Source organism: Festucalex cinctus, chromosome 16 (genome assembly GCF_051991245.1).
Source record: "Festucalex cinctus isolate MCC-2025b chromosome 16, RoL_Fcin_1.0, whole genome shotgun sequence".
NCBI lineage: Eukaryota > Metazoa > Chordata > Actinopteri > Syngnathiformes > Syngnathidae > Festucalex > Festucalex cinctus.
The window spans coordinates 9431994-9458654 of record NC_135426.1 but is presented as its reverse complement, the minus strand read 5'-3'; the positions used below and the strand labels follow the sequence as shown (position 1 = coordinate 9458654).

The window sequence follows — 26661 nt, the reverse complement described above, 5'->3', positions numbered from 1 at the left end:
ATCTACTATAGAAAACTACACACTTGTTTAATTAAGTTTCCATTTAACTTTTTAAGACATACTGATAACCTTGGGAGCTCCCTGAACATTTTGTTTTAAATTTAAAAGGATGTCTATTGTCTAACATGAAAAAAAAACTCTCAATATTGTTTGAAAAGTCTGAAAAATTGTTCAATAAATATGCTTTAAGACATTACAACAAAGTCAAGATTTGCATTTTCAAAAATATTGGCACTAATATCTGTCCCCCTCTTTTTACTGAAAATGAATATCGGTTTCATTGACTACTAAAAATCTGAAAGGGTATAGGCGCTGCAAAAAATATATTGGTCTATCTCGACTCAAAAAAGGCGAGATTGCATTCCATTTGTGCAGTTCTAGCACTCTCTGGTGGTTAGTTTATTAGTGCAGTTTAAATTTCATGAGGAATGTTTTGGCCATTGTGGTGGTTATCACTTAAATCAGTCACAGCAGCAAATATTTTTCAACATCTTTGTCGAGAATTTTTTTTTTTTACTTTTGGCCTGCTTCAGCTGAACACAACACTGTGAACTACATAGACCATGACGCTTTGCGCCGCTGAGCCAATAGGAGCACATGTCAATGACAATATCGTGAGTTTTTACACATTATCGCGAGCTTTTTTGTATCGCCAACCTCCCCCAATATCGTGCTAATTATTGTATCATGAGGTTCATATTGTGATATTTATCGTATTGTGATGTTATACACAATGTATGACATCACTTCTGAACAGAAACATTTTGTCTCCTCCAGAATCGGTCATCCCGTCCTCCGGAACGTTCCATGTGAAGCTCCCCAAGAAACCGGGAGTGGAACTGGGAATTACCATCAGCTGTGAGTTCAATCCGCCGGATGACGCTTGAGTCGGACAAACACGCACTGAAAATGTTGTTGTGTTGCAGCTCCATCCAATAGGAAGGCAGGAGACCCTCTCATCATTTCAGACATCAAGAAGGGGAGCGTCGCTCACAGGTGACACACGCGCAAACACGTTCGAGCGCCTTGTCGAGCGCGTTCGAAGACGCGTTGTTGTGTTTTTCGGAGGACGGGGACGCTGGAGCTGGGAGACAAGCTGCTGGCCATCGACAACATCCGCGTGGAGACGTGCTCCATGGAGGAGGCGGTGCAAATCCTGCAGCAGTGCGAGGAGCTCGTCAAGCTCAAGATACGCAAAGACGAGGACAACTCCGGTAAGCGGTCGCGTCGCGTGGCATGCAGCGTCGTCCGCCAACAGACCGTTTGCCTCCCAGACGAGCAGGAGGTGTCGGGGAGCATCATCTACACGGTGGAGCTGCAACGCTACGGGGGCCCTCTGGGCATCACCATCTCGGGCACCGAGGAGCCTTTCGACCCCATCATCATCTCCTCGCTCACCAAGGGAGGCCTGGCGGAGAGGTCGGCAAAATATTTGTTCACGTAACCTTGAGTTGAGTTGAGCAGGACCAATTTCTGTTACATGTGCAGCACTTTGTATACAGCAATGCTTGTTTTCAAGTGTTTTATAAATAAAGTTGAGTTTTATGGAGGACCAAAACTGCCAAAATTAAAAATAAATAAATGAAATGAAGTGAAATAAAAACAGATATTAAAAAGATAATTGAAAAATTAAATAAAAAAAATAGAATAAAAACAACAAAAAATATAGATCAATAAATAAATAAATGTAAAAAAAAAAATACAAAAAAAGAAATTCAAAATATAAAATTAAATGTGGAAATAAATTAGAGCTGTCAAACGATTAAATGTTCCATCCATCCATCCATTTTCTTGACCGCTTATTCCTCACAAGGGTCGCGGGGGCTGCTGGCGCCTATCTCAGCGGGCTCTGGGCAGTAGGCGGGGGACACCCTGGACTGGTTGCCAACCAATCGCAGACGATTAAATGTTTTAATCATATTAATCACATCTTAGAATTTTGATCAATCATGATTAATCACTGACTTAAAAAGGCTTTTTTTCCCTAACATAATGTTGCCTGCAAATTTTGAAGTGCACCTGTTATGTGTTAATTTTTTCGACATCTAATGTTATGAGGACATCTTCAAAAATGTATATCCACTGCACACGCTCATCCTGCTTTCTCTAATCAATTAATTATTTGCATAATTTAAAATGGGGAAAAAATGACTTACGGCATATGTACACATTTATTAAATGCTTTACTTTAATGCATGTAGTTGTGTTTATTGCTCAAACTTGAACGGCTACCTTTAACGAAACCATCTGCTGTCGGCTAAAAAGAATCATTTGTGGTCAAAATGAATAGTGTGATTAATCTGTGGTAATACAATGATTAATGCGATATTTTTTGGGGATTCATTAATTAGTTAACGCTTTAACTTTGACAGCACTAAAATGAATATATAAATAGACTTAAATATCACTCAATAAAAATGTTCTTCAAAAATTAAATACAAAAAATAAATTTGAATTGAAACAACATAAGAAAAAAAATTATATGTATATATATATAATCCATAAATAAATCAAGTAAAAATAAACACAAAAATGAAGAAAAAAAAGATTCAAAATATAAAAATAATTGTAAAAAAAAAAAAAAAAAAAAAAAAATGCTCTGCTCTGACTTTATTTAATTCATGCTGCAAGATGCTCTGTCAGGACAAAATGTTATTCAAGCGTGTCTCGGGTTGGACTCTACCGAGCGGGTCGGCGAACAAGGGGAGAACTCCAGCAATGGACGACTATCTTGTCCACTGTCACCACATTTGAATTAAATAAAGTGCAGAACATTTTTTTTTTTTTATGGATATATATATATATATATATATATATATATATATATATATATATATATATATATATATATATATATATATATATATATATATATATATATTTCCATGTATATTTATTTTTTGAATTATATATTATTTTTACATATATTTTTATTTTCACTTTTAGTCTTTTTTTTTTTTTTTTTTTTCCTTTTCAATTTTGGCCATTTTGATCCACCATATAATTGACCTGAAAGCCAACAATCTCGCGTGCTTGCAGGACGGGCGCCATCCACGTGGGCGACCGCATCCTGGCCATCAACAGCAGCAGCCTGAAGGGCAAACCCCTGAGCGAGGCCATCAGTCTTCTCCAGCAGGCGGGCGAGACCGTCACGCTCAAGATCAAGAAACACGGCGAGCGTACGTCCTCGCCATCGCTGCCGCCGCTGCCCGGGAGTTCCAGACGCTCCGGGCCTCAACGACGTGTGCTTGTTGTCGATGCAGTGTCCAGTCCCAAGTCGTGCGTGATCGGCCAGGAGAACCACGACGGCGAGGGAGGAGAGGAGCCGCTGGTCACGGGGGCGCCTCCTTCGGGTCAGAGGATGTTCGGCACGCTGCCGTCCGTCGACAGCGCCGTCGAGTCCTGGGATGGATCCAACATGGACGCCAGCTTCACCAGCCCGGGTATGTGCGTCTGCCCTAACGTCATCTACCACATCGCCATCTAGTGGTGGTGACACATCGCTCGTGTTTTCAGCTCCTTCCTTTCAGTCCTCGCCGTTCACCTTCCACGAATGGCGCAACGCCAAGACGGGCAACAGCCAATCGCCCGCCCCCTCTCGCCAGCGAGCCAACCCGCTGTCGGACCTGTCCGGCCTCAACGACGACTGGGAGCAAGTCACGCTCGGCGGGTGAGCCGCCATTTTGATCACGTGGCCCGCCTCTGATTAGTCAACAAATCCCAACGTTAGCATGTTAGCTTTCCTCGTGGAAAGCAATGACGGCGGTTAGCATGGAGCTAAGTGCGGTTACAATACGGCTTGACCTGCGACCTCTTGGGGATGGGGGGGTGCAGGTTTACGGTGGGTCATGACGGGACAGAACCGGACCAGGAAGAGAACTTCTGGTCTCAGGCTCTGGAGGATCTGGAGACGTGTGGACAGAGCGGAATCCTCAGAGAACTGGAGGTACACACACACACGTTTATAACATGCCAGATGGGCGGGACTTTGTGAAGTCTTTTGACCAATGGAAGTCTTTTTAGAAGTAAGATTTAAAAAAAAAAAAAAAAAAAGGGCTGGTTACTTTCCAGGAACCGGAAACAGAGCCGGACCTCACGACTGGGGTATTTTCCCTTTTTCCTCTTCTTCACCTCCACTAATCCTCTCATTCCTTCTTGATGTGTTTTTTAGTGTGAGCTAACGTGTGACATGTTGTCTCTTGTTGAACGCAACTCTAACAGCATCCTTCAAGCATTTCCAAATGGCTTTGAATTAAGTGACGTTGAAGTGACTTACTGACATTTAAAGTGGAAGTTAAACATTTCTTGACAATAATATGTTAGATGTGACCTCACTAGTCTAAACATGACATTCTGAATAATATTACATTTGTGGAATATGACATGAAGCAAAATGCAACCGCTTTATCCATCTCAGGGTGCGGCCATTTTGCCACTTGCTGCCGACTGAAAATGACATCACAGTTGCTCAGGCAAGGACCAATCAACACAGCTCAGCTTCAGAAAACAGCTGAGCTGTGATTGGTCAGCTTCAGAAAACAGATGAGCTGTGATTGGTCAGCTTCAGAAAACAGGTGAGCTGCGATTGGTCATTGCCTGAGACCTGCGTAACTGTAATGTCATCTTCAGTCGAAAGCAAGTGGTAAAATGGCCGCCCCCTGAGATGGATAAAAACGGTTGGATTTTGCTGCATAACTCATTCCACTAACACAATATTAACCAGAATACCATATTTAGACTAGTGGGGCTGAATAGAATATATTATTGTCAAAAAAATATTTGGGGGGGGGTTGACTTCCCCTGTAAGTGGCTTTTTGTGATATTTAATGATTTTTGTGATTTTAAGTGAAATAGAGGTGGTTTTACTGACATGAAATTGATTTTTAGTGAAATTTTAGTGGATTGTAGTCACATTTAAATGGCATTTAGCAACATTTAAATTGCATCTCCAAAAAATATCTCTTAGTGACATATAAGTGTTATCCAGTGATATTTAAATAATATACAGTAATGATAGTTATGTGATTATTAATGGCAAGTTGCTTTTCATGAAATTTAGTGGCACTTGAGCATTTTTATTGGCATGCTGCTGATCTCAAAATAGGATCTTGTGATAGTAAATTGTGTTGATATTAAAGTATTTTTTTATTTTTTGTAGCTCATTTTTTTTGGGAAATTTGTGATACTTAAGTAACTTTTAGTAACATTTAACTGTAAATTGGGGACATTAGTCAGGTTATGAGTGGTCTGGCATGTCGTTGTGAGTAAGGCATGCTGGGAAGTTTGCACATGCACTTATTTGACGACATAAGCACGCTAATCGTGGGGCAGAAGAGAAAAGTGTATATATATATATATATATATATATATATATATATATATATTATATATATATATATATATATATATATATATATATATATATACACATACATATATATATATATAGTATTTATTTATTTATGTATTTTTTCATTTGATGACGTGAACGAATGATGGGTCATCTCCAGGCCACCATCATGTCCGGCTCCACCCTCAGCCTGAACCACGACCCGGCCCCCCCTCGCACCTCTCTGGGACGCCAGGCCAGCTTCCAGGAACGCAGCAGCGCTCGCCCCCAGGTGAGCACCGCCGAGCCCCTGACCTCCACACCGGGCTGCTATGATGTAACACGCGACTCGCTCCGCCCCCCGCCCTCAGGTGACCCCGCGCTCCAACACCTTGCCCTCCGACCCCCAGCGCAGAGCCTTCGCCATGAAAAAGATGAGGCAGGAAGTCAACGACATCCTCAACCAGACACCAGTAGAACTTCACAAGGTGAACGCGCGACACTTTTTTTTCTCGTGCTGTCACTATCGAATAGTTTTAGAATCAATTAATCTATCAACAATCATATAATTGATTTGATATTTGATTGATACGCGTTGCAGCTGACTCTGGAAAAGTCCTCCGACTTGGAAGACTTCGGCTTCAGCGTGTCAGACGGCGTCCTGGATCGCGGCGTTTACGTCAACAACATCCGCTGCGGCGGCCCGGCAGAGCGCGGAGGCCTGCAAGCGTACGACCGCCTCCTGCAGGTAAGCGCCGATGCAATGTGAGCGCTGCTGCCAGCGTCGCAAAATCGTCACCTTTTCGTCTTCAGATCAACCACGTGCGCACTCGCGACTTCGACTGCTGCCTGGTGGTTCCGCTCATCGCAGAGTCGTCAAACCGCTTGGATCTGGTCATCAGCCGAAACCCCGCCTCCTCAGCCAACCCGCTGACCAATCACACGGAAGGCACCGACAACAGCCACGCCCCTCGGCCCATCGGTAAGAAGGAGGCGCACGAGGACGCGGGCGAGGACGACGCACCAATCAAGTGGAAGAAACCCGGGGACGGACTGGGGGTGAGCCTGGGGGCGGGGCTAGTCACCAACACGTCCGTATAGGGATGGAATGGGCCACGCCCCCTTGGTGCTACACACAACCTCTGAACCTTGACCTGCTAAAGCAGCCTGAAAGCACACGCACACTTCCTGGTCCTCATCCTGATCCCACTGGAGCCTCTTATCCCATTCCTGATTTGATCCCAATCCAGGTTGTATTACAGACCCTAATCCTGATCCAAATTCCAATCCCAATTTCATGACATATCATGAATCCCTACCTGTCCCATTCTTGGTCTCACTACTGATGCTGGTCCTAAAACCAGTCCTTATCCTACTACTGATCCTGATCCCATTTAAAATCTTCATCTCCATCGCACTACTGATCTTGATCTGACACCAAATCCAGGTCCCACTACTGATGCTGATCCCAGTCCAAATTCTAATCTCACTACTGACGCTAGTCTTAATCCCGGTCCCGAGCTCACAACTGACGCTGAGGCCAATCGTGGTCCCAATCACATTCCTTATCCCCAATTCCCAAGACAACCGGACCCCCAACCGGACTCCCCAGTCCTCGGGGTCGTGGTCTACGGGTGTGACAAGGAAGAAGAATTTCAACAGAAGCACAGCAGCGGCACAAAGACTAATAATGGGTCGCTATTTCCGATCGATTGGCTGCATGCCGTCGCCACGGAGACAACCAACCACTGATGGACGGATTTGTAATTGGCGCATCCGAGTCGGACTTGTGTGCCATGAAAATGCTCCTGGAGGGAAGTTTGTGGGAAAAAAAGAAAAAAAAATAATAATAATGATAATAATTATGATGATGACACTGACGGACACTGAGCAGTTTAAATATTTTTTTTAATGTTTACACACGTTGACTGGCCACACTGTGTGTGTGAGTGTGCGTGTGTGCGCGCATCCTTGTCTATGGCCAGCTAGGCTTCCCCACCGAACCCTGTCAACCCCGCCCCTCACTGCCCCTCAGCCAATAGGCTGGCAGGCAGGATGGCACACTCAGCAGATTGGCTGGAACCAATCAATCAAAAAAAAAAAAAAAAACGACGCCAGACTGTGATTGGTTCTCCAATGAGCATGACCCCGCCCCCTCCCTCCAGTAACTGTGATCAATTATGCTAATCAATTGTGTGTTTTTGATTGACTGTTGTCACTTTTCTCTGTTTGTTTGTTTGTTTCCATGACGACTGGACCTCACAATATGTCCAAAAAAAAAAAGAAATAGAAAACAAAAGGTTGAGTCCTCGTCGTCAACATCGTTTCCATGACAACATTCAGACATTTTAGAAAACATGTTGTGACACGTGTATGACGTCAACATTTAGCTGCTAGCGCTCTTGCCTCATTAGGAAGTCGACATTTTCATAAGAGACCAATCAGAAGCCTCCAAAAAAAAAAAAATGCTGCTCTGTGCTCGAGAGAGACGAGTTTTGATTGCTTGGGTATGACTGGTTCTTCTACTTGACTTCGGTTAGCCGTTAAGCTGTTTGAAGCACAGCGGCCACTAGTGGCTAGCAAACAAAGCGCACACAGCTAGCTTGTGGCTAACAAGATACTTAGCACAAGGCTAACACAGGGCTAGCTCATTAGCATGAAAAACAGTTAGCGTTAGCAGTATCCACCAATGGAAAGGAGCCGAGGGGCCTTGGGGGCGTGGCTTCAGAATGCGCGCCATAAAGCCATACACACACACGCACACACACACGGTGTGTGTACACACACGCGCATTGCACTGCCATTGGAAAAGGAGTGTTGACTTCCATGTAGCTTCACCAACCAAACAAACGAGTAAACAAGTGAACCGGCGTCTTTTGTTTCAGGAAAACTGACGATGTAAAGTATTTTTGTACAAATTTCATACTTTGGTAGCATGATGTTCCTGCTGTGTGTCCTGCTGTCTCCACCTTTTCTTTGTGTGGATGACGACTGAGCAACAATAAACACCAACTACTCATGACACCTTTACCATACACTTTGGAATTTATTGTGTCAATTGTTGAGGAGGATTCACGCTGCATTCGAGGGAGGTGACAAGTCAAGACTTTTCCGACTTCAAACTGAGAAGTGTGCACAGGACCGACCGGCTTAAATTTGACGTCACTTGACAATGACGACACAAGTAGACACAAAGACCATGAATGACAAAATATAATTTACACACTTATGAACACATTTATCTATTCAGTTATGGTAACTTTATGTAACCTAACGTGATTTGGACTGTCTGTGTTAACCCGGAACAACAAACAATTTATCGGAATCAGACATCTTTGTTTACATTGTTTACATGGGAAATTCCATGTGATATACGTCTGCATTCCCACGTTCCTCGAATGCAGCATCAGTGTCATATCAAGAACTTGTTTCAACATTTCCCCTCTGATTCAAACCATTACACTTAATCTCACATTAACCAAATATCTACATTTTTACAGGTAAAAAAATAAAATAAAAAAATCACATGAAGAAATATTTTTCACATCTCCCTCCTTCTTGCACATTTCCTGAATAAGTATTAAGTTGTCCATTTTGGTTAACTAGTTGAATCAACGATAAGATACAATTGTCAAACCATCTATGAGGACTTGTAAATTTGTGTTTGTACATTAAGCTCCATTAGTATTTGTTTATGGAATAAGGACAACTTAAAGGGAATTTTATCAGCGTTGCAGGTGCATAATAATAATAATAATAATAATAATAATAATAATAATAATAATAATCAGCAGCAGCCCACCAACCAGCGGAAAAAAAACATACTGGGGAAAACTTTCCACATAAATGCTGGACATTTGATGAATTGCCTAAGACATTAATTTTAATAGTGTAATTAAGAGTTGAAAAGTCCAAAATACTCAGCCCACCTTTACTATATTAAGTGCGATTTTTTTATTTTATTTTTTCGTGCGATTTTTTTTTCATACAAATTCAAAGGCTGGCACGCTTGTGACGCAACCGGAAGTGACGTGACGCACGCGTCTTTTGGCTTTTATTTTTCACAACTACTACTATTGTTACATTTATAGTACAGTTCCCATTATTATCATTATATTCAATATTCTTATAAAAATAATTCCAACAGGTAGCGCCTCGAGCGCGCGTGACCGAAGCGGATGTGACGTACTCACCTAGCGGCCGATTCTTGCAGTTTCTGTTGCTTGCTTCGTTGTTGCTATTTCACACAGGCTCCGCTTAGTCTTGCGCCCTTTTTGTTGTTGTTGTTGTTGTCATTCGAGCAGAAATCCAAGCTTTTTATTGATCGAGCCGGCCGCTGGATCAACAGCGCAAGGAAGGAGCAGCATGTCCACTGCGCTGGAGAGCTACATTAACCGTACGCTACTACGAGCTAACTAGCTGGCTAGTTCGCATGCGCTTTGTTGATGAATAACATCTAGCGCCTTTGGTTCACTTCTTCTTGTGCTCATTTTAGGAACAAAATATTCGAAATGGTGACTAGTAATATTTGTTTCATCATGTTAAAACGTAGTATTTAACATATTTCCCAGTGCGGCGTGGTTGTCACACCTGGAGTCATCACGTATCTTCGACGTAAATGTATTTGTGCGTGCAGGTCACGTGAATGAATGAATGACGCGTTTTTTGCTTGTTTTTTTAAATCACCCGGGTTTTTTTTATTGCTTTATTCAACAAATTGAAATCAAAAGCCAAACATGGCAAATATTAAGCAAACAATAATCATCATAGACAATACACAACAATCTCACAATAACAGTAAAGGAAAAGAGGGGGGGGATACGCCTAAGAAATATTAAAAACACCAAAATGGGAACACAAAATCAAGATCTTGACAGCCTTCTTATTTTTGGAAGTAGCGATGGACTGTAAATACATCTATCTCTTTCAAAAACAGAAAAAACAAATAGGTTTTGACTTACACGTTTACAGTTATAAATATAAAACTCAGCAAGATAAATTAAAATATTAATAATAAATTGTTCAAAATAAATTTTCAAATGTCTTAATCCCCCGTGTTTGTTGTCTCAGGTACAGTGGCCATTGTGACGTCAGACGGCAGGATGATCGTGGTGAGTTTTTAAAGCTGTTACATCCCTCCTCGAAAAATGTATATATTTGTATTTTTAATTTAAATCGTAAATTTAGGTCATACTATGTCCCAAAACATGTTAAATATGGTTGCAAATCTTTATATTACCATTAAAAATATATGGCTTACAACTAAGCTAAGCACCCACACTAACTCTCACGAGTGCTTGCTAATGCTCAGGACACGAGTAGACACAAATAGTAGGTAAGGACTGTACAGTCTGTCACGGCCCGACCCGAAGTGGCATATGCGGCCGCCCGGTCTTTGGGGACCACTTTGCATTCGTGGATGATTGTATTATTATTGTGCTAATATGATGTAATGTACGTTTAAGGGCACATTGAAGGGCTTCGACCAGACCATCAACTTGATCCTGGATGAGAGTCACGAACGCGTGTTCAGCTCGGGTCAGGGCGTGGAGCAAGTGGTTCTGGGACTTTACATCGTCCGGGGAGACAACGTGTACGTCATCGTTTATGTTGTGTGTGCATTTGTGCGTGCGTGTGCTGTGATCCCCATCTTACTTTGTTGTGCGTTGGCCAGCGCTGTGATCGGCGAGATTGACGAGGAGACGGACTCCACGCTGGATCTGGGGAACATCCGAGCCGAGCCCCTCAACTCGGTTGTCCACTAATTTTCCAACCACCACCATGTTGTTTTATTGTTATTATTTGTTTTATACGAAATCATGTTCTGTTAAGTGATGTTTTATGCTTTCAATGCTTTAATAAAGTTTAATTATGGACAAGATGCTTTTTTTTTAAATTCCTTTATCTTATTAAATTTGTAAATAAGTGTAAAATTGTGTATGATTTATCGTAAAAATTAGTTCACAATACATCGTTAAATGTATATTAAATAAATGGTTTGCTTATGACTATATTATGAATAAAAATGAGGAAAAACTGAACTATTTTCACTTTATTGGTTCGTTTATAACAATTTGATTCAAAATACAAATGTCATTAAAATAAACTTACAGTAAAAATTCATTATAAAGATACTGTACATTTAGCAATTTAATTTTACTAAATTGTTAATATAAATTAATCATAAATAGAAAAAAGATTTAATTACCAAAACAACCATTTTTAATCTACATTTGAGCCTTTTTCCCCCCCTAAGCAGGCAGATTTAAAAACAAAAGTTTGCCCCCAGCCCATTCTGTTGTTTTGAAGAGTTACCATGGCAACAAGTAGACCTTAAATCCGTTTGAATGCGGCACATCAAACCGGAAGTATCACTTCTTGCACCAAACTTTGCCTTTGCCAATCGGCGAGCGATCCCAGGACGAGAGCGCTCTGCAGTCGTTCGATCTGGTCCGGACTGGGCGCCGGCTCCTCGTAGTGGACTCGCAGCCAGGCAGTGCCTGAAAATAAAAATAAAATAATCCTTCACGTTGACTGAGACTGAAGCCGAAAGCTTCTTTTCGTGAGTCTGAAGGCAGCAGTCGGAAGCCCACCTTTGGTGATTTTCTGGCCAAGAGAGCGCAATAGCTCCGCCCCCACACTGTGATTAACAGGCTGTCCAGCCTTGGAACGCCCCGCACCCAATTTATGAAGCACTTCCGCTAAAATCAGACCATCCACGTCCACCAGCACACCTAAAACGCAATCAATAATATTAACAATATGCCCAAAACATTAAATGAATCTATTTTAGGGTTAGGATGTAAAATCAAGAAGAAAACGTGGAAAAATAGAAGCTCGGTTGAATTGAAGTTTCTACCATCACGGCTGGCGGTCAAGTCAAGTTGATGCTTAGCTTTCCTCAGAATCTTGAAGTAATCAGTGTGGGCGCTGCAAAGCGCCCTCGCCGTCTCCTTGGCGACGCCCTGAGCCTCCATCATGCCCTGGAACTTGAGCAGAGCGTGTCCGCCACTCACAGCCTGGGAAATCTTGCGTCTGCCTTCTGACTGGTCGGCCGCCAGACCCGTCATGGTCAGCAGGAGGGCGCCTGAGAGAGACAATTGGACTAGTTAGTGCCAGGTTTACCTGTTTGACATCTATTGAGAAGACACTCAGTTCAAGGCTCGCGAGCCGAGAGGAGAGGAACTAACTGATACAATTCACTCCTGCACTCCCTGAAGAATCCTCTCCTCACGCTCTCTTTTTATTTGGTTTCCACGTGGCCACGCCCCTAGTTACGACCCTAAAAGTTTCCAACCCTAAAAATGCAAATGCAAGGCATAACACAGTATACTTGTTTGTCTATGTGTTGTGCATGTGAGTGGAAGATTGCTAAGTACATGTGTGGTCAAGTTTGCAATAATTTAACAGAAAACAGGCGACCTCAGCAGATTGGCTCGAACCATTCTGCTGCATTAGATGTTGTGGTTCTTCAGCGTCTTGAGCAAAGCATTCTTCATTGCAAGCAGAAGCAGTTCTTCATTGCAGCAAATGTATGATAACGTATTATTTACAATTATTCCTACAGTTAGCAAAGGGAGGGAAACTAGGCTTACGAACGAAGACTGGTACATACCAATTTGCGTGCACTAATAGCAAAAGTGTGTTTACCGAGCGTGGTGACGAGCTCCATGAGGTCTTTCTGTTCGCCCCCCTTGAGCACGTCGAGAGCCTCGATGACTTCCAGGCTGTTTCCCACGCTGCGACCGATCACGCCGTCCATGCGGCTCAGCACGGCGCCAGTGCGCATGCCCAGCTCGTTGCCCGCCTTCACCTGCAACAGCGCGGCGCTGAAGACACTCGTACTCCAAATGGAATCGAAGCAAATCGGGCTCACCAGGAGCTGCGCCAGCTCCTTGGCGCCGCGCAAGTCTTTGTAGAGAGCGGCCTGGCCGAACTTGACGTCCAGAACCAGCGCCATCAGCGACTCGGCCCCTTTCTTGGAGATGATGGAGCCTGGGCGGAAGACAACGCGGGCGTCCGGTTATTGCGGATGTTTTGTGGTAGGTTGGAGCGCGAGGGCGCTATATACCCGTGATGAGCGGCAGGCTGTCCACGGTGCCGGTGATGTCACGCGTGGCGTAGAGGATGCGGTCGGCGGGAACCAGCGTCTCCGTCTGGCCCACGATACAACAGCCTACGCTGCTCAGGATGGCTCGCACCTGACAAAGAGTCAAGTGCAAAACTTTGCGGAAATCCCTGTTTAATCTGAATTTATTGGAGGGGTGAATACCTGTTCAGGTAATTGAGAGAATTGTGATGTGTAACATTACGTGAAAGGTTTACTCATTGTTGATTTGGATCTGTGAAACCAAATAAAAATAAATTTTCTAAATAAATAAATAGGTTTGGATGTAAAATTATTTTGTGTAAATTCCTTAAAAATATTTCTGCTTAAGTAATGTAATCGCAAAAAAATGAGAGTAAAGACAAATAAATTAATTAATAATGAATAAAATAAATTATAATAAATAAATAATAAATAAAATACATTTGTAATAAAAGAAGAAATTGGACATGCAAAAATTGGAAATTGAAATTCAGATGGCACTAAAACTTTTCACAACCATCACATTTGTTGCACATAGTTGTTCTTTATAGTTAACATGAATTCAGTGTAAAAATAATTCATACTTCATTATAGATAATTCATTAAAGAAATAAATAAAATAACGAGGCATAAAAAAAAATCATCATCTTAATAATAATGCAAAGATTTCCAAACAGTGTAAAAAAAATAAATAAAAAAATCAATGACTCAAAATTGAAAATCAAAATATGAAATTCTCAAACATTCAGCATGACTTGATGACGGTACCTGCTCAGCCGATTGGTGGATGCTAAAACCAGGAATGGACTCCAGTTTGTCCAGTGTTCCGCCGGTGTGGGCCAGGCCCCGCCCACTGATCATGGGTACCTGGCCAGAAACCATTAAAGAAATACATTTCATCCATTTTGGAATGAGCGGAAAAGTCAGCACTGATTCACCTTGCAGCCGCAGGCGGCAAGCGCGGGCGCCAACACCAGGCTGACTTTGTCGCCCACACCGCCCGTGGAGTGCTTGTCCACCACAAGCCCCGCCCACTCTCGGGGCCATGACATAATTTCCCCCGACAGCATCATCTCTTTGGTCAGTGTCGCAGTCTCGTGAACGTCCATGCCCTGCTGCCAGATGGCCATCAGCATGGCGCCTAAGGGAAGATGACAAATAGCAATGAATCGATAGCAGGGGAGTCGGAATCAGAATGGATTGAATCGTAACCAGCAGAATTGAAATTGAATGGACCCGCCCGCATCATTAAGAATCCAAATCGAATTAAATCGAAACAATCATAACAGAAAGGAATCAGAATCAAATTTGTTATGTGCTGAGGTTGGACCCCAAAAGCGCAAGACACAAATAAGAGTTTAACACTTTATTCGCATAACATCGAGAGGCGTAGAACAAACTAGACTAGACGAGAAACAACGAGAATGTATCAAGAATCACGTCACGCTAAGCTAACTTGGGGGGGGGGGGGGGGGGGGGGGCGGTGCACAGAGGCGTCTGAGGTAATAAACACGCACTTCTCAGACAGCTTATATAGACAGTGAATCGATCTGATTGGTTGTGGCTAGACATGTGGGTAACAGTACTGACATGGAATTATCTGATTGGCTGTTGACTAGATAAAAAGATGAAAGATTCCTGACATCAAATAGCTTCTGACATCAAATAGCGTATTACCAGTTGAAACTAGTTGCTGTTACATGCTGATTGCATCAGACCCCAAACAAAGCACAGCCATGACCCAAACATAATCCTTGCATGACCCAAACATAACCCTGGCATGACCCAAAACATAACCCTGGCATGACTCAGTCATGACAAAATTTAATTGTGACTGAAAGAATCCAAATCAAATTGAATTGTGATATATAAAAAACAATAAATGTCTAAAGGGCATGTTTGTGACCTGTTTGGCAGTCCTGGATACTTCCGCAGCTCAGCGACTTCACAAAGGTTTTAATGTCACCATCACTCAGCGTTCCGCCGTCCCGCTTCTTCTTGATCAGGTCCGGAATGGACAACATGGCCACCTGGCGTGGACACACAGTTACACGCACATCAAACTCAACTGTACAGCAATCATTAAGATGTTTGTCTAAAGATGGAAAGAGATGCAAAAATAAATAAATGGCTTGGCTTCGCAGTTGTTTATCCCAGCAGGCAGCATAAGCAAAAATGATGTCAACGATCCCATTTAAATATAAAAAAAAAAAAAAAAAAAAAAAAACAAGCGTAATAACAGTACTCACCCGAAATTTATGATTTGTTTTTCCCCTCGACAACAGAGCACAGATGTTGATTTGTGAGCGGCGAACCCTGAACTACATGTAAGGTCGTCAGTCAGTCGGCCAATGGCAGCGGAAGGGGCCTGGTCAAGTGCAATCAACTCACAGTTCAAATTCAGCAACTTCTCTCTTATCTCTCTTTTGATTTTCAATCACGATCCTCATTCGCATTACGTAAAAAAACTAAACAAAACAAAAAATGACCTGAATATCCTTTTAATGAGTGACGATTGTGTTGTATGTGAGCATCCCCCTCATTAACGAGTTCGCGCCTCCGGCGGACGAGTTTGTAGAGTCACACACTCCCACTACACACAAACCACCACACACAATCTCTCTCTCTCTCTCACACACACACGCACACACATCAGACTCGACTTGAGCCAACGCTTGAGCTTAAAATGTCCCTGCGTCTATAAGCTAAGCTTAGCATCAGAAACTGTCCGATCGAGGCTAATCATTTCTGGTAGTAATTCATTTCTCCATTCTTTTGGATGAGATACGGCTCAATATTTTTTCAGTTAGGTCTAAAATGACTACATTTCACTTCTATTCCTCTCGTATTTTGGGATCAGAGGTCATTACTCTAACAGGTTTCTTGTGGTCCTACTCTACGCCAGCGAAACATGGACGCTCTCGGCCGCCTAGACGCATTCCACAGGTGTTGCTTGCAGAATATTCTGCGCGTCCGCTGGTACGATTTCGTCCGCAACGAGACTATTTACGCCAGGGCAGGAAACCCAATACCGGTCTCCACCCTCATCAAGAGGTAGTGAACTAAACAAAAAAATGTTTATGATTAACTTGATAATTATTTTGGCTAAATTTCATATACACAAATCCAAAGTTAGTCATTCAAGACAATGTTTTTAATTTTGGATTGGAAACCAAAGAATACATTAATACAATGTTGAGCTCTACAAACAAGAAAGCTATGAGAACTGTGGTTTTATGCTCTTTTTTTTTTTAAATGTTTTACTTAAGTATCCCCCTGGCGTATTTGTTTTTTTGTATTAATAACGTGTGTGTGTGTGTGTTCTTGTACATAATACATAGTGAGGACCAAAATACGTCTTTATCCAACAGAATGAGGACATTTTTGTGAAGTGAGGACATTTTGGCCGGTCCTCACTTTGCAAGACCTCTTTTTGAAGGTCAAGACTTGGTTTTAGAGTTTAGGTTTGAATTGGGTTATGGTTGGGGTTAGGGTAAGGGTTAGGTTTAGGCAATCATTTTTGATGGTTGCGGTTAGGGTAAGGCTCTAGGAAATGCATTATGTCAATGGATGTCCCCACAAAGATATATGTACAAGGATGTGTGTGTGTGTGTGTGGGTGTGTGTGTGTGTGTGTGTGTGTGTGTAGTGTTCTCAAGTTCTTTGTATATCCATCCATTTTCTTGACCGCTTATTCCTCACAAGGGTCGCGGGGGGAGCTGGCGCATATCTCAGCTGGCTCTGGGCAGCAGGAGGGGGACACCCTGGACTGGTTGCCAGCCAATCGCAGGGCACACAGAGATGAACAACCATCCAGGCACACAAGCACACCTAGGGACAATTCGGAGCGCCCAATTAACCTGCCATGCATGTCTTTGGAATGTGGGAGGAGACCGGAGTAAGTTCTTTGTATAACTTAACTTAAAATTATACAATAAAAAAAAAAAAAAAAAAAAAAAATCCCTCATCAAGAGGCGGCGACTTCATCTGCTCGGTCACGTGGCCCGCCTTGATGACTCAATACCGCAAAACAACTCCTCGCTGATGCATCCCTCTCTCCTCCTCGTGGCTGGCGCCGCCCCCCCAGGACGCCCAAGACTCACTGCTGCCACCTGTCCTCTTTCCAACCTTCTGCTTTGAGCCCAGGATCAAGACAACTTCAGACGACTGGTCACAACGGCCATCGAAGTGGCCAAGCGATCACTACTACTACTACAACTAAATGTAGCTGCAAATCCTACAAAACGGAACCGTTAATAGCTGTTAGCATAATGCTAGTTTACATGGGTGTTACCATCGAAACGCTATGCTAATTAGCGCCTAGTAACGTATGTCACACAAAAAAAATATATTAAAAAAAATAAACGTCCGATTCAATAACACATTGCAGGCCAAGACTCCTCAGAATAATATACTTACAGATAGTGATGGGACGAAATGGGCCGAGGCTCCGAAACTTGTGTTGAGTAATGGGAGGGGCGTTTCCACGAAGCTTGTACCTTGGCGCGCATCATTTCTGAAATGATGTGAACGTGTGAAGCCTCGCCGGCCGGCTGAACCACTTAAGCCTGATTTATGCCTATAGTTTGCTCTCACGTTAATGACCGGCGTAGATCACATGATCGACGCGAGCCATGAATTTTAAGTGCCTGTCAAGACTTCTGTCGGTGATCTTGCACGATCGGTAACGCGCATTCGCAGAAGATCGGCCTCTAACTATGGCATACACATTAGATCAAAATACCTGTGTAAGTCTATCATGTTCGTAAAAACATGATACAAAATTCAAAACAACTTATTTCTTGATGCATTATAAAGAAACTATTTTAATTCTACAGGATTTAAAGACGAACGTTTTACTTTTGATCCCATTTATTCCTAGTGAGTCTTCATTGTTATAATTTAGGTAATATATAATAATTATAATAATAATATAGTCCGGAGCCTGGACTTGAACCGGAGTCCTCAGAACTGGGAGGCGGACGTGCTAGTCTTTAAAACGTATAGAATTAAAATAGTTTATTTTTAATGCATCAAGCAATAAGTTGTTTTGAATTTTGTATCATGTTTTTACGAACGTGATAGGCATATAAAGGTATTTTGTTCTAGTGTGTATGCCGTAGTTAGTAGAGGTGGGAATCTTGGGGCACCTCACGATTCGATTGCGATTACGATTCAGAGGCTACGATTCGATTATAAAACGATTATTGATTCCCCCCCAGGCAGCAGAAAAAAAACAATGTATTTTGGTGCTTTTAATGTTTCGTACATTAGTTACAAAAATAGTACAAAAGTCCTCTCAGGCCTAAATAAACTACTATTTCAGTATCAAGTTAACAGGTCAAAACAGTAAATAAAATACTCAAGTCCTCATTCTGTAACAACAGCTTTTAAGTATATTCAGTCTTCAACAGAATAAAACATAGCACCGAGCAAAAATATATTATTTTTATCCACTCAAAAGTGCACTGAGGTATAAATGAAAGACAATGTGAACTACTACTTCAATACAAATGCCTAAAAAAAAAAAAAACAGTGCTTTCCTGCTTTTTAAGTTGTGTAAAGATGAACATGTAAACATTAAAGTTTCTCAGAGGTACAAAAAAAAAAAAAACTCGTGCTTTTCTGCTTTTTAACTTGTGTAAACATGAACGTGTAAACATTAATGGGATCGTTCGGGTTTTTTAACATGAATCTCAATTTGATCCTCACCTCCCGTGTGTGCGATCAGCACTGACTTCGGCGTTGGACGAGAGGAAAATAGTCCACCAAGCTGGCTGGGGTCTCGGAAATAAAGCGTTTTTCTTCTAAAAACTATTTGTTTTCAAAAGCGTGATACATTTCCACCACAATACTCTTTTCTGAATAAAGTCAGACGCCATTACCGCCAGCCACTACTTTTCTGTTCGTTCGTTCGTATCACTGCGCGGCGCCCTGTAGAACGCTAACCGACGCACTGCAGCCAGCTAGCTGATACTTCCGCCTGAAGTTGTTTGCCTTTTCGGAGCAGGTCTGATCTCACGAAGAGGTGGGTTGGTCAGCTCAGCCATGCTTGTTGTTGTTTTGAATCTCGAGGCGGGTCCGTCCCAAAAGCGTCCCGAAGACCGCGCGCGCTACTACGTTTCAGTTCCGCGTACTTTTCGCTCCGGTTCACTTTAGTTTCGCTTCCCTTGGCATATTTATATAATCGGAATTTGGTCGTTTGTGAATCGTTCTCGATTGTTCCACGGCCGAATCGTGAATAATCTAAGAATCGGAAATTTTGCACACCTCTAGTAGTTAGCGGCCGATCTACTGCGCATGCGCGTCACCGATCGTGCAAGATCACCGATAGAGCCTTGACAGTGCCGCGTAGCTCGTGGCTGGCTGCGGTGCGCACGTCGCCAATCCTTGCACGCCGTAGATGGCGGTGCGTAGCTCACTCGTGATTGGTCCGTTCTATGACGTACTCAACTTTTTTTTTTTTTTTTTTTTTTCTCTCACCACCCCCTAGCCCAGATAGTTTCCATGAAGGCAACTGTTTAGGCGCAAATCGACTTCCTGCTCGGAGACCACGGCTGTGCATAAGGATATGTGCCTGGAACGAGATGCGGAAAAAGAAAAACAAAACAAACAAAAAACTGTTGGCTAAGCGCGTGGCTGTTGTGTTTTGGCGAGTTCACGGCCGACACCGGTGCAAATTGGCAATAAATAATTGCCACGGTGATGAGCCGACTCTCCCCCCGGCTTTGTTTCGTGTTTTTGAATTAAATTGAACTTCCTGAATTCGTCATAAAATGCAGAGGAATCCCCACTCTGTGGCGTCCCAGCCGTAGCAACAGCCCGACTTGGAGTGAAACCAAAGCAGACACCGATGTGTATTGTGATGTGTATTGCGCACAAGTTGGAAGCGAGCGGAGGAGCTCCGCCGTAACGTCTCCGCGTGAGCCTCAAGCGGAAGTATACTGAGGCCTCATTATGCCTCTGCGTTTGCTCTCGCGTTAATGACCGGCGTAGATCGCATATTCTACGCGAGCCAATTTTAAGTGCCGCGTAGCTCGTGGCCGGCTGCGGTGCACACGTCACCAATCCTTGCACGCCGTAGATGGCGGGGCGTAGCTCGCTCGTGATTGGTCCGTTCGATGGCGTAGTCTGCTTTTTTTTTTTCTTTTTTTTTCTCTCTCCCCGCCCCCGGCCAGATAGTTTCCGTGAAGGCAACTGTTTGGCGGCGCAAATCGACTTCCTGCTCAGAGACGACGGCTGTGCATGTTGATATGTCCCTGGTACAAGAGGCGGAAAACAACAACAACAACAACAACTTAAAAAAAAAAAAAAAAAAAACTGTTCGCTAAGCGCGTGGCTGTTGTGTTTTGGCGAGTTTACGGCCGAGACCAGTGCAAATTGGCAATAAATAATTGCCACGGAGATGAACTTAATCCCCCCCCGGCTTTGTTTCGTGATTCTGAATTAAATTGAACTTCCTGAATTTGTCATAAAATGCAGAGGAATCTCCACCCTGTGGCGTCCCAGCCGTAGCGACAGCGGCACCGATGTGTATTGTGATGTGTATTGCACACCAGTTGGAAGGCAAACGCAGGAGCGGAGCTCCGCCGTGAGCCTCAAGCAGAAGTATACTGAGGCCTTAAGGCCTCAGTATGCTTCTGCGAGAGGCTCGCGTCGAGGCGTCACGTTGGAGCTCCGCTCGTGCGTTTGCCTTCCGACTTGTGCGCAATACACATCGGTGTCTGCTGGAGTTTCACACCAAGTCCCGCTGTCACTATGGCTGGGCCGCCACAGAGTGGCGATTCTTCTGCATTTTATGACGGATTCAGGAAGTTCAATTTAATTCAGAAACACGAAACAAAGCCGGGGGGAGAGTAAGTTCATCACCGTGGCAATTAATTATTGCCAATTTGCACCGGTGTCGGCCGTAAACTCGCCAAAACACAACAGCCGTGCGCTTAGCGAACAGTTTTTAAAAAAAAAATTTTATTGTTGTTTTCCGCCTCTCGTCCCAGGCACATATCCACATGCAAAGCCGTGGTCTCCGAGCAGGGAAGTCGATTTGCGCCGCCAGTTGCCTTCACGGAAACTATCTGGGCAGGGGGCGGGGAGAGAGAGAGAGAGAAAAAAAAGAAAAAACGCCATCGAACGGACCAATCAGAAGCGAGCGACGCCCCGCCACCAACGTGCGTCCAAGGATTGGCGACGTGTGCACGTCGGCCGGCCACGAGCGACGCAGCACTTAAAATTCATGGCTCGCGTCGATCATGTGATCGACGGCGCTCATCGACTCGAGAGCAAACGTGGAGGCATAAATTAGGCTTTAACTATTAATATTAATCAGCATGCATTTTCCCTTCTACCAGAAGGCAGTACAATGTGCAATAGCAGAACTAATATGGTTTCCTGAGAGATTAGCTATGAGATTATTTCTTTGCTCAGTAGTCAGTTGGGGCAAGAGAGAGAGGGGGAAAAAAAGTTTAAATCTCAATTTGAGGTCTGGATTACAGCTTTCTATAACATTGTTTAAAAAAAAAGGTGTTCTATTTCATTGACTTGATAATGAGTAGAGTTTGTGGTCAGATTTTTTTTTATATATATTGTGAATCGTCTTTTACTGTACATGCTTTCCCTTCTCCTTCACAATATTTTTGCTTTGTGCAAATTCCAAGCAAAGTTAACGATCAAACTCACGATTCAGGTTCAACGACTTCTCGTTACACTTTTTTTTTTCCACCTCACGTTTTGTTTTGTTACAGCGGGTGTGCCATTAACAGGTCAGGGGTGGGAGTTTGTAGTAATAAATGAGCCTTTATTAGAAATGTAACATGTTTGGTGTGCGTGTGAAAAGGAAAGAAAGAAAAAAAAGAGCACAAAGAAACATCAAAGCCATCCAATAATCGATCACTCAATCAATTGATTAATACGCTTACATGAGATAATTTGATGATATATGAGGACTTCATCATCACCAGCAGTCTATTGCTTATTAATGACTTAGGAATAACTATTTAGCTACATTTTCTATCGTCAGTCTACATCCTAATCTTTACATTAGCTTAGCGCCCGTTAGCATGTTAGCTGGTGTGCTAACAGTAAACAACACTCAAGTGTGTCACTGAACCGGTGCGTCCGTGTGCTACGCTATGCTAAAATAAGCTAAGCTAGCTTGTGTCATTTTGAATGTGTGCGTGGAAAAAGTGGCTCACACGCTAGTTAGCATCGTTGTAAAAATAATACTAAAAGGTGATAATGCAATGCAGTGCATCTGGAAGTTATTCATATATCATTATAAATAAATTTAAGTCAGGAATCACAATAATAATAATAATTAAAAAAAAAGACTCACTGAATATGTGAATAACTGACTAACTTTCATGTTTTTCATGTGAATGTTTATCACTGTGAAATACTTTACGTATGCACTGAGTCCTTATAACTGGCGTGACCAGAATGCTAGAAGAAAATGTTCCAGAAATTTCCACGTATGGCGAGGTAAAAAACAAAACAAAAAAAGAACAAAACAAAACCCAACAACCTCATGGCAGAGTGGAAACTCCTCGAACGACCTTGATGCCCGAATGGTTGATTTTTTTTTTTCTCGTTTTGATTGATTTGATTGATTTGCTGCAATTGGTTTAAGGATGATGAAGTTACTTCCTGTACAGATGGCTTCCAACATGTAGCACCATATCCAATCAACACGTATCACGCACACACACACACCCCCACGCACGCACACACACACCCCCACACACACCCACACGCACGCACACTGGTTGACAAGTCATCAAGAACTCCAGCACGTCGCCATGGTGACGAGGGCATTCAACTCATTGTCAAAGGAAAAGGTGAAAGTAGAATAATGTCAACACTAGCACATCATTGCTCATAAAATCTAAACGAGGATAATGAACTTTATGCACGGCAATTTTCGGTGGAAAGGTCGGACGGCATTTGTCAAGTGAATTCACAGATTTCCTTCTAAATACATTAATAAATAGGTTTTGTGTGCTGGAAACATACAAAAACTGAGAACAATGCTATACTCAGTTGTGGAGATATCTTCTCTTCGGGAAGAATGCCTCGTTGTCGGCCAAGAAAAAAAATGCTGATGTAACAGCCAGTGAATTTAGGCTGACATAGTTGCTTTAGAGTGTCGCATTGTTCACCATGAGTGCGCGCACTAACAGGCAGTGTGAGGACCGACGACTCAAACTGGCGTGACCACTTTAGAGCACCCCGTTGTCACGTTGTGGAAAAGCCCTGTGATGTTCTGGTGGGATTCTACTCCAGCTACCATATTTTCGCGGTTCAAACATGTTAGCATAGGAAGAGGCTAATCAAAGTAGCATACATTTTTCCAGGTGTAAATAGTGACATTTGATTTCAGCGCATTTGAAAGATGAGACAACGGCTTGACTTTTCACCATTTTGAATCTTTTTTTTTTCAGCCATTTTAATTTGGCAGTACTTTTAACACCACTCTTTACTGTGGCGCATCAATTTTACACGACACTTTCCTTTTCACTTTAAAGGGACTTTCACATGCCACCCAACAACCAACGCCGAAGTGCTTGCGTGCATAGAGTCCATTATATTCAGAAATATTCAAAATCAAGACTAATAATATTGTTCAGGATATATAATAATCATTGGAGGGGAAAAAAAAAAGATCAAATCAGCTCTTTGATCGCCTACACAGGCTGAGCTAAACTAATACGTTAGCATTGCGGTTAAAAACAATCGATTGATTTGTGACTTACTTGCTGAACGTCGATGAGCGACTGGTCGACGGATGTGAAGGATGGACTTGAAGGACGGACCTGATGGATGATGATGATGATGATGATGATGATGATGATGATGATGATGATGTTGATGGACAGACATGAAGGATGACGTAATGCATGGACTTCATCAACACACATGACAGACGGATGTGATGGACTTGATGGATTGATGGACTCGATTCACAGACCTGATGAACGAATGTGATCAAAAACACTTTCAATCACAACCATCAATCAAGATAATTGATCACCACTAATCGACGGTTGTGACGGAAAGGATGTCACGCCCACTTGGTGATCAAAGAGCTGAGTTGACTCAAAATAGTAGACCTATGGTGGTGACAGTGGTCAAGTGGCGGCATCCAACAGTTGCCTGAGGGCCCGCTCGATGTTGATGCGGTGGCCCAGCCGGGTGACGCCCAGCTCCACGTAGTCGTCCTTGGTAAGGGCGGGAAGGTGCGAACCTTCGATCTCGTGCTCTTGGAAGCGCTGGCGATGCTCGGCCAGCCCGACGCTCTCCAGCCAGTCGCCCACGTCGTACTTGTTCCACAAGCTGAGCGGGCGCTGCCTCCAGGGCCGGAGCGCAAGCAGGGGGCCGCTGAGGACGGGCGATGGGCACGGGGAAGCGTGCGGGGAGGGCGAGGGCGAGCGGGACCGGGTTCGAGCGCTGGCGCTGCGCATGACGAAGCGGACCTCCTTGGGTTCCGACGGCAGGCTTAAGCTGGACGACTTGAGGATGGTCAGACCGCGGCCCGAGCTCAGGTCCGGGCGCTCCGAGCAGGGAGAGGGGGAAGAGCCCAGGCCCGGCGGTCTGTCGGAGGGGGACGGGGAGGGGGAAGGGGAGGGGCTGCGGCGGGTGACGGGGTAACGACTTCCCGGGCGCACCGTGTACGTGGCGCCGTATCCTCGCTGGGAGATGGTGTGCAGCTCGCCCAGACTGGAAAACAACCTGCGACATCACGTAACTGTTAGCATCTTAGTGCGTTCGCATCAAGCAGGTGTTTGCATCTCAGCATGACACACATTAGCCTGAGAGTGAAGGCGTTCCACGTCCGACGACTTGATAGCACTCGTTGCCAGAATTGCTTAGGATTTGTTGTTAACTATAAGCGGAACAATTTCGGAGGTTAGACTGTCTCTTTAAAATGCTACAGTGCTAGTTAGTAGAGTAAAACGTATTCAGCAAAAGCAGGAAAATCAACAACGTCAAGAGAAGGGAAGCAGCTTTGGCGTGCCGGATGGTAAACGTCAGTCAGTTCTTCGTGTCCTTGGCTGAGACACTTCACAAATATTGCCTCCAGTGCCACTCGCGCTGATGTATGGGATGGTGCGAATGTTTGGTGGTGGTCAGACACTGGCAGCCACGCTTCCGTCAGTCTGCCCCAGGGCGGCTGTGGCTAGTTTACCGCTACCGCAGTGTGAATGCGTGAGCGCATGAATAATGTATCCATTGTGAAGTGTCTTTGAGTCTCCTGAAAAGCGCTATAAACATCTGATGCATTATTATTATTGTTATTATTATTATTATTATTATTATTATTGTTATTATTATTATTATTATTATTATTATTATTGTTATTATTTATTAGGAGTGTCAGGACATTAACATTTTTAATCGTAATTAATCGCATGACTTCAATAGTTAACTCATGATTAATCGCACATTTTGCTTCTGTTCTAATTAACTCTAAAAAAAATTACGTTTTCATATTCTTGTTCACATAAGTGCAAACAAAATTAAACTAACAGGAATATGGCTGCATCTTTTTATCAATGATACAATAATTTCAGAATAATTCATAAAATTGAGTTAAAATTAAAAAGATGTACTGTAAAAAAACGAGTGTGATGTTGATTTGTATTGAGGTCACTTTTTGGGACACTAGATGGCATAATTGCATTTGTAAGTCATTGGTGACAGCTCAGTGTATTTTTTTTTTTCATATTAAGAGCTATCTAATCTTTAACATGAAGTAACTTGTAAAATTCTGCACATTTTTAAAATTGTAAAATACAACTTGAACCCAGTGCCCACAAATATATGCATTACTATTACATTTATGACTGCTAAATTTTGATGTAGACATGTCTGCTGTGTTACAACTGGAATTCCCCCAGTACATGCTTTCCAAGTACGTGGCGGTCATTAATTGTGTATTAAAAAAATTAGTGGCATTAAAAGGAAAATTTAAATGAACTTTAAATTAACACACTAATTTTGAAACCCCAATCATATATACTGACTGATACTATATAGTACTGGTTAGCAGATGTTAGCATGTTATAGTGATAACAAGAAATGTTTACCAGAGATAAAAACCTACGATTTTCTCTCTCCACTGTCCACACATCTGCAAAAACATAAACCACACTTTTGTTACAGTGCACACGCACACCTCAACCTCGCACCCTGGTAGGCACAAACTTGCGTACACATAAACATCCACATCCACATCCACATCCACATCC

The 26661-nt window shown here is 43.0% G+C and overlaps 4 protein-coding genes across 13 annotated transcripts in view; 2 read left to right on the top strand and 2 right to left on the bottom strand.

The window, feature by feature from the left end:
* The window catches only part of grip1 (glutamate receptor interacting protein 1), a 30629-nt gene extending 22278 nt beyond the window's left edge, over positions 1 to 8351 (top strand). For 4 of the 8 annotated variants that reach the window (XM_077500815.1, XM_077500812.1, XM_077500817.1 and 1 more), the window contains 12 exons: positions 778 to 858; positions 927 to 996; positions 1069 to 1214; positions 1275 to 1419; positions 3040 to 3179; positions 3264 to 3443; positions 3517 to 3670; positions 3835 to 3946; positions 5511 to 5621; positions 5701 to 5817; positions 5931 to 6077; positions 6143 to 8351. In XM_077500815.1, the coding sequence (XP_077356941.1) occupies positions 778 to 858; positions 927 to 996; positions 1069 to 1214; positions 1275 to 1419; positions 3040 to 3179; positions 3264 to 3443; positions 3517 to 3670; positions 3835 to 3946; positions 5511 to 5621; positions 5701 to 5817; positions 5931 to 6077; positions 6143 to 6430 (1691 nt within the window). In that variant the 3' untranslated portion in view covers positions 6431 to 8351. Of the gene's footprint in view, positions 1 to 777; positions 859 to 926; positions 997 to 1068; positions 1420 to 3039; positions 3180 to 3263; positions 3444 to 3516; positions 3671 to 3834; positions 3947 to 5510; positions 5622 to 5700; positions 5818 to 5930; positions 6078 to 6142 lie in introns of all 8 variants that reach the window. The other 4 variants (XM_077500813.1, XM_077500811.1, XM_077500816.1 and 1 more) reach the window with 1 other exon arrangement.
* Positions 8352 to 9383: 1032 nt separating this feature from the next.
* Positions 9384 to 11210, top strand: lsm8 (LSM8 homolog, U6 small nuclear RNA associated). Its single transcript, XM_077500824.1, has 4 exons — positions 9384 to 9725; positions 10400 to 10440; positions 10795 to 10922; positions 11004 to 11210. Exons 1-4 carry the CDS (start codon positions 9695 to 9697, stop codon positions 11092 to 11094), a joined length of 291 nt encoding a protein of 96 aa, XP_077356950.1. The 5' UTR covers positions 9384 to 9694; the 3' UTR covers positions 11095 to 11210.
* A 158-nt stretch (positions 11211 to 11368) lies between these two features.
* tymp (thymidine phosphorylase) lies at positions 11369 to 24330 on the bottom strand. 2 transcript variants are annotated; one of them, XM_077500821.1, is made up of 11 exons: positions 24166 to 24184; positions 15668 to 15786; positions 15325 to 15448; positions 14357 to 14559; positions 14187 to 14285; positions 13401 to 13530; positions 13206 to 13324; positions 12980 to 13142; positions 12189 to 12416; positions 11923 to 12063; positions 11369 to 11829 (listed from the first exon to the last, which is right to left on the bottom strand). In XM_077500821.1, the coding sequence occupies exons 3-11, from the start codon at positions 15440 to 15442 to the stop codon at positions 11687 to 11689; spliced, it is 1344 nt and encodes a 447-aa protein (XP_077356947.1). In that variant the 5' UTR covers positions 15443 to 15448; positions 15668 to 15786; positions 24166 to 24184; the 3' UTR covers positions 11369 to 11686. The 2 variants fall into 2 exon arrangements, with proteins under 2 accessions (XP_077356947.1, XP_077356946.1); XM_077500820.1 differs by lacking the exon at positions 15668 to 15786 and having other exon boundaries at positions 24166 to 24330.
* Positions 22191 to 26661, bottom strand: part of shank3b (SH3 and multiple ankyrin repeat domains 3b) — a 24981-nt gene continuing 20510 nt past the window's right edge. The window contains exons 28-30 of one of the 2 annotated variants that reach the window (XM_077500808.1): positions 26517 to 26543; positions 24523 to 25141; positions 22191 to 24380 (exon numbers count right to left, since the gene is read on the bottom strand). In XM_077500808.1, coding sequence (XP_077356934.1) covers positions 24541 to 25141; positions 26517 to 26543 — 628 coding nt within the window. In that variant the 3' untranslated portion in view covers positions 22191 to 24380; positions 24523 to 24540. Of the gene's footprint in view, positions 24381 to 24522; positions 25142 to 26499; positions 26544 to 26661 lie in introns of those variants that run through there. The other variant, XM_077500810.1, reaches the window with a different exon arrangement.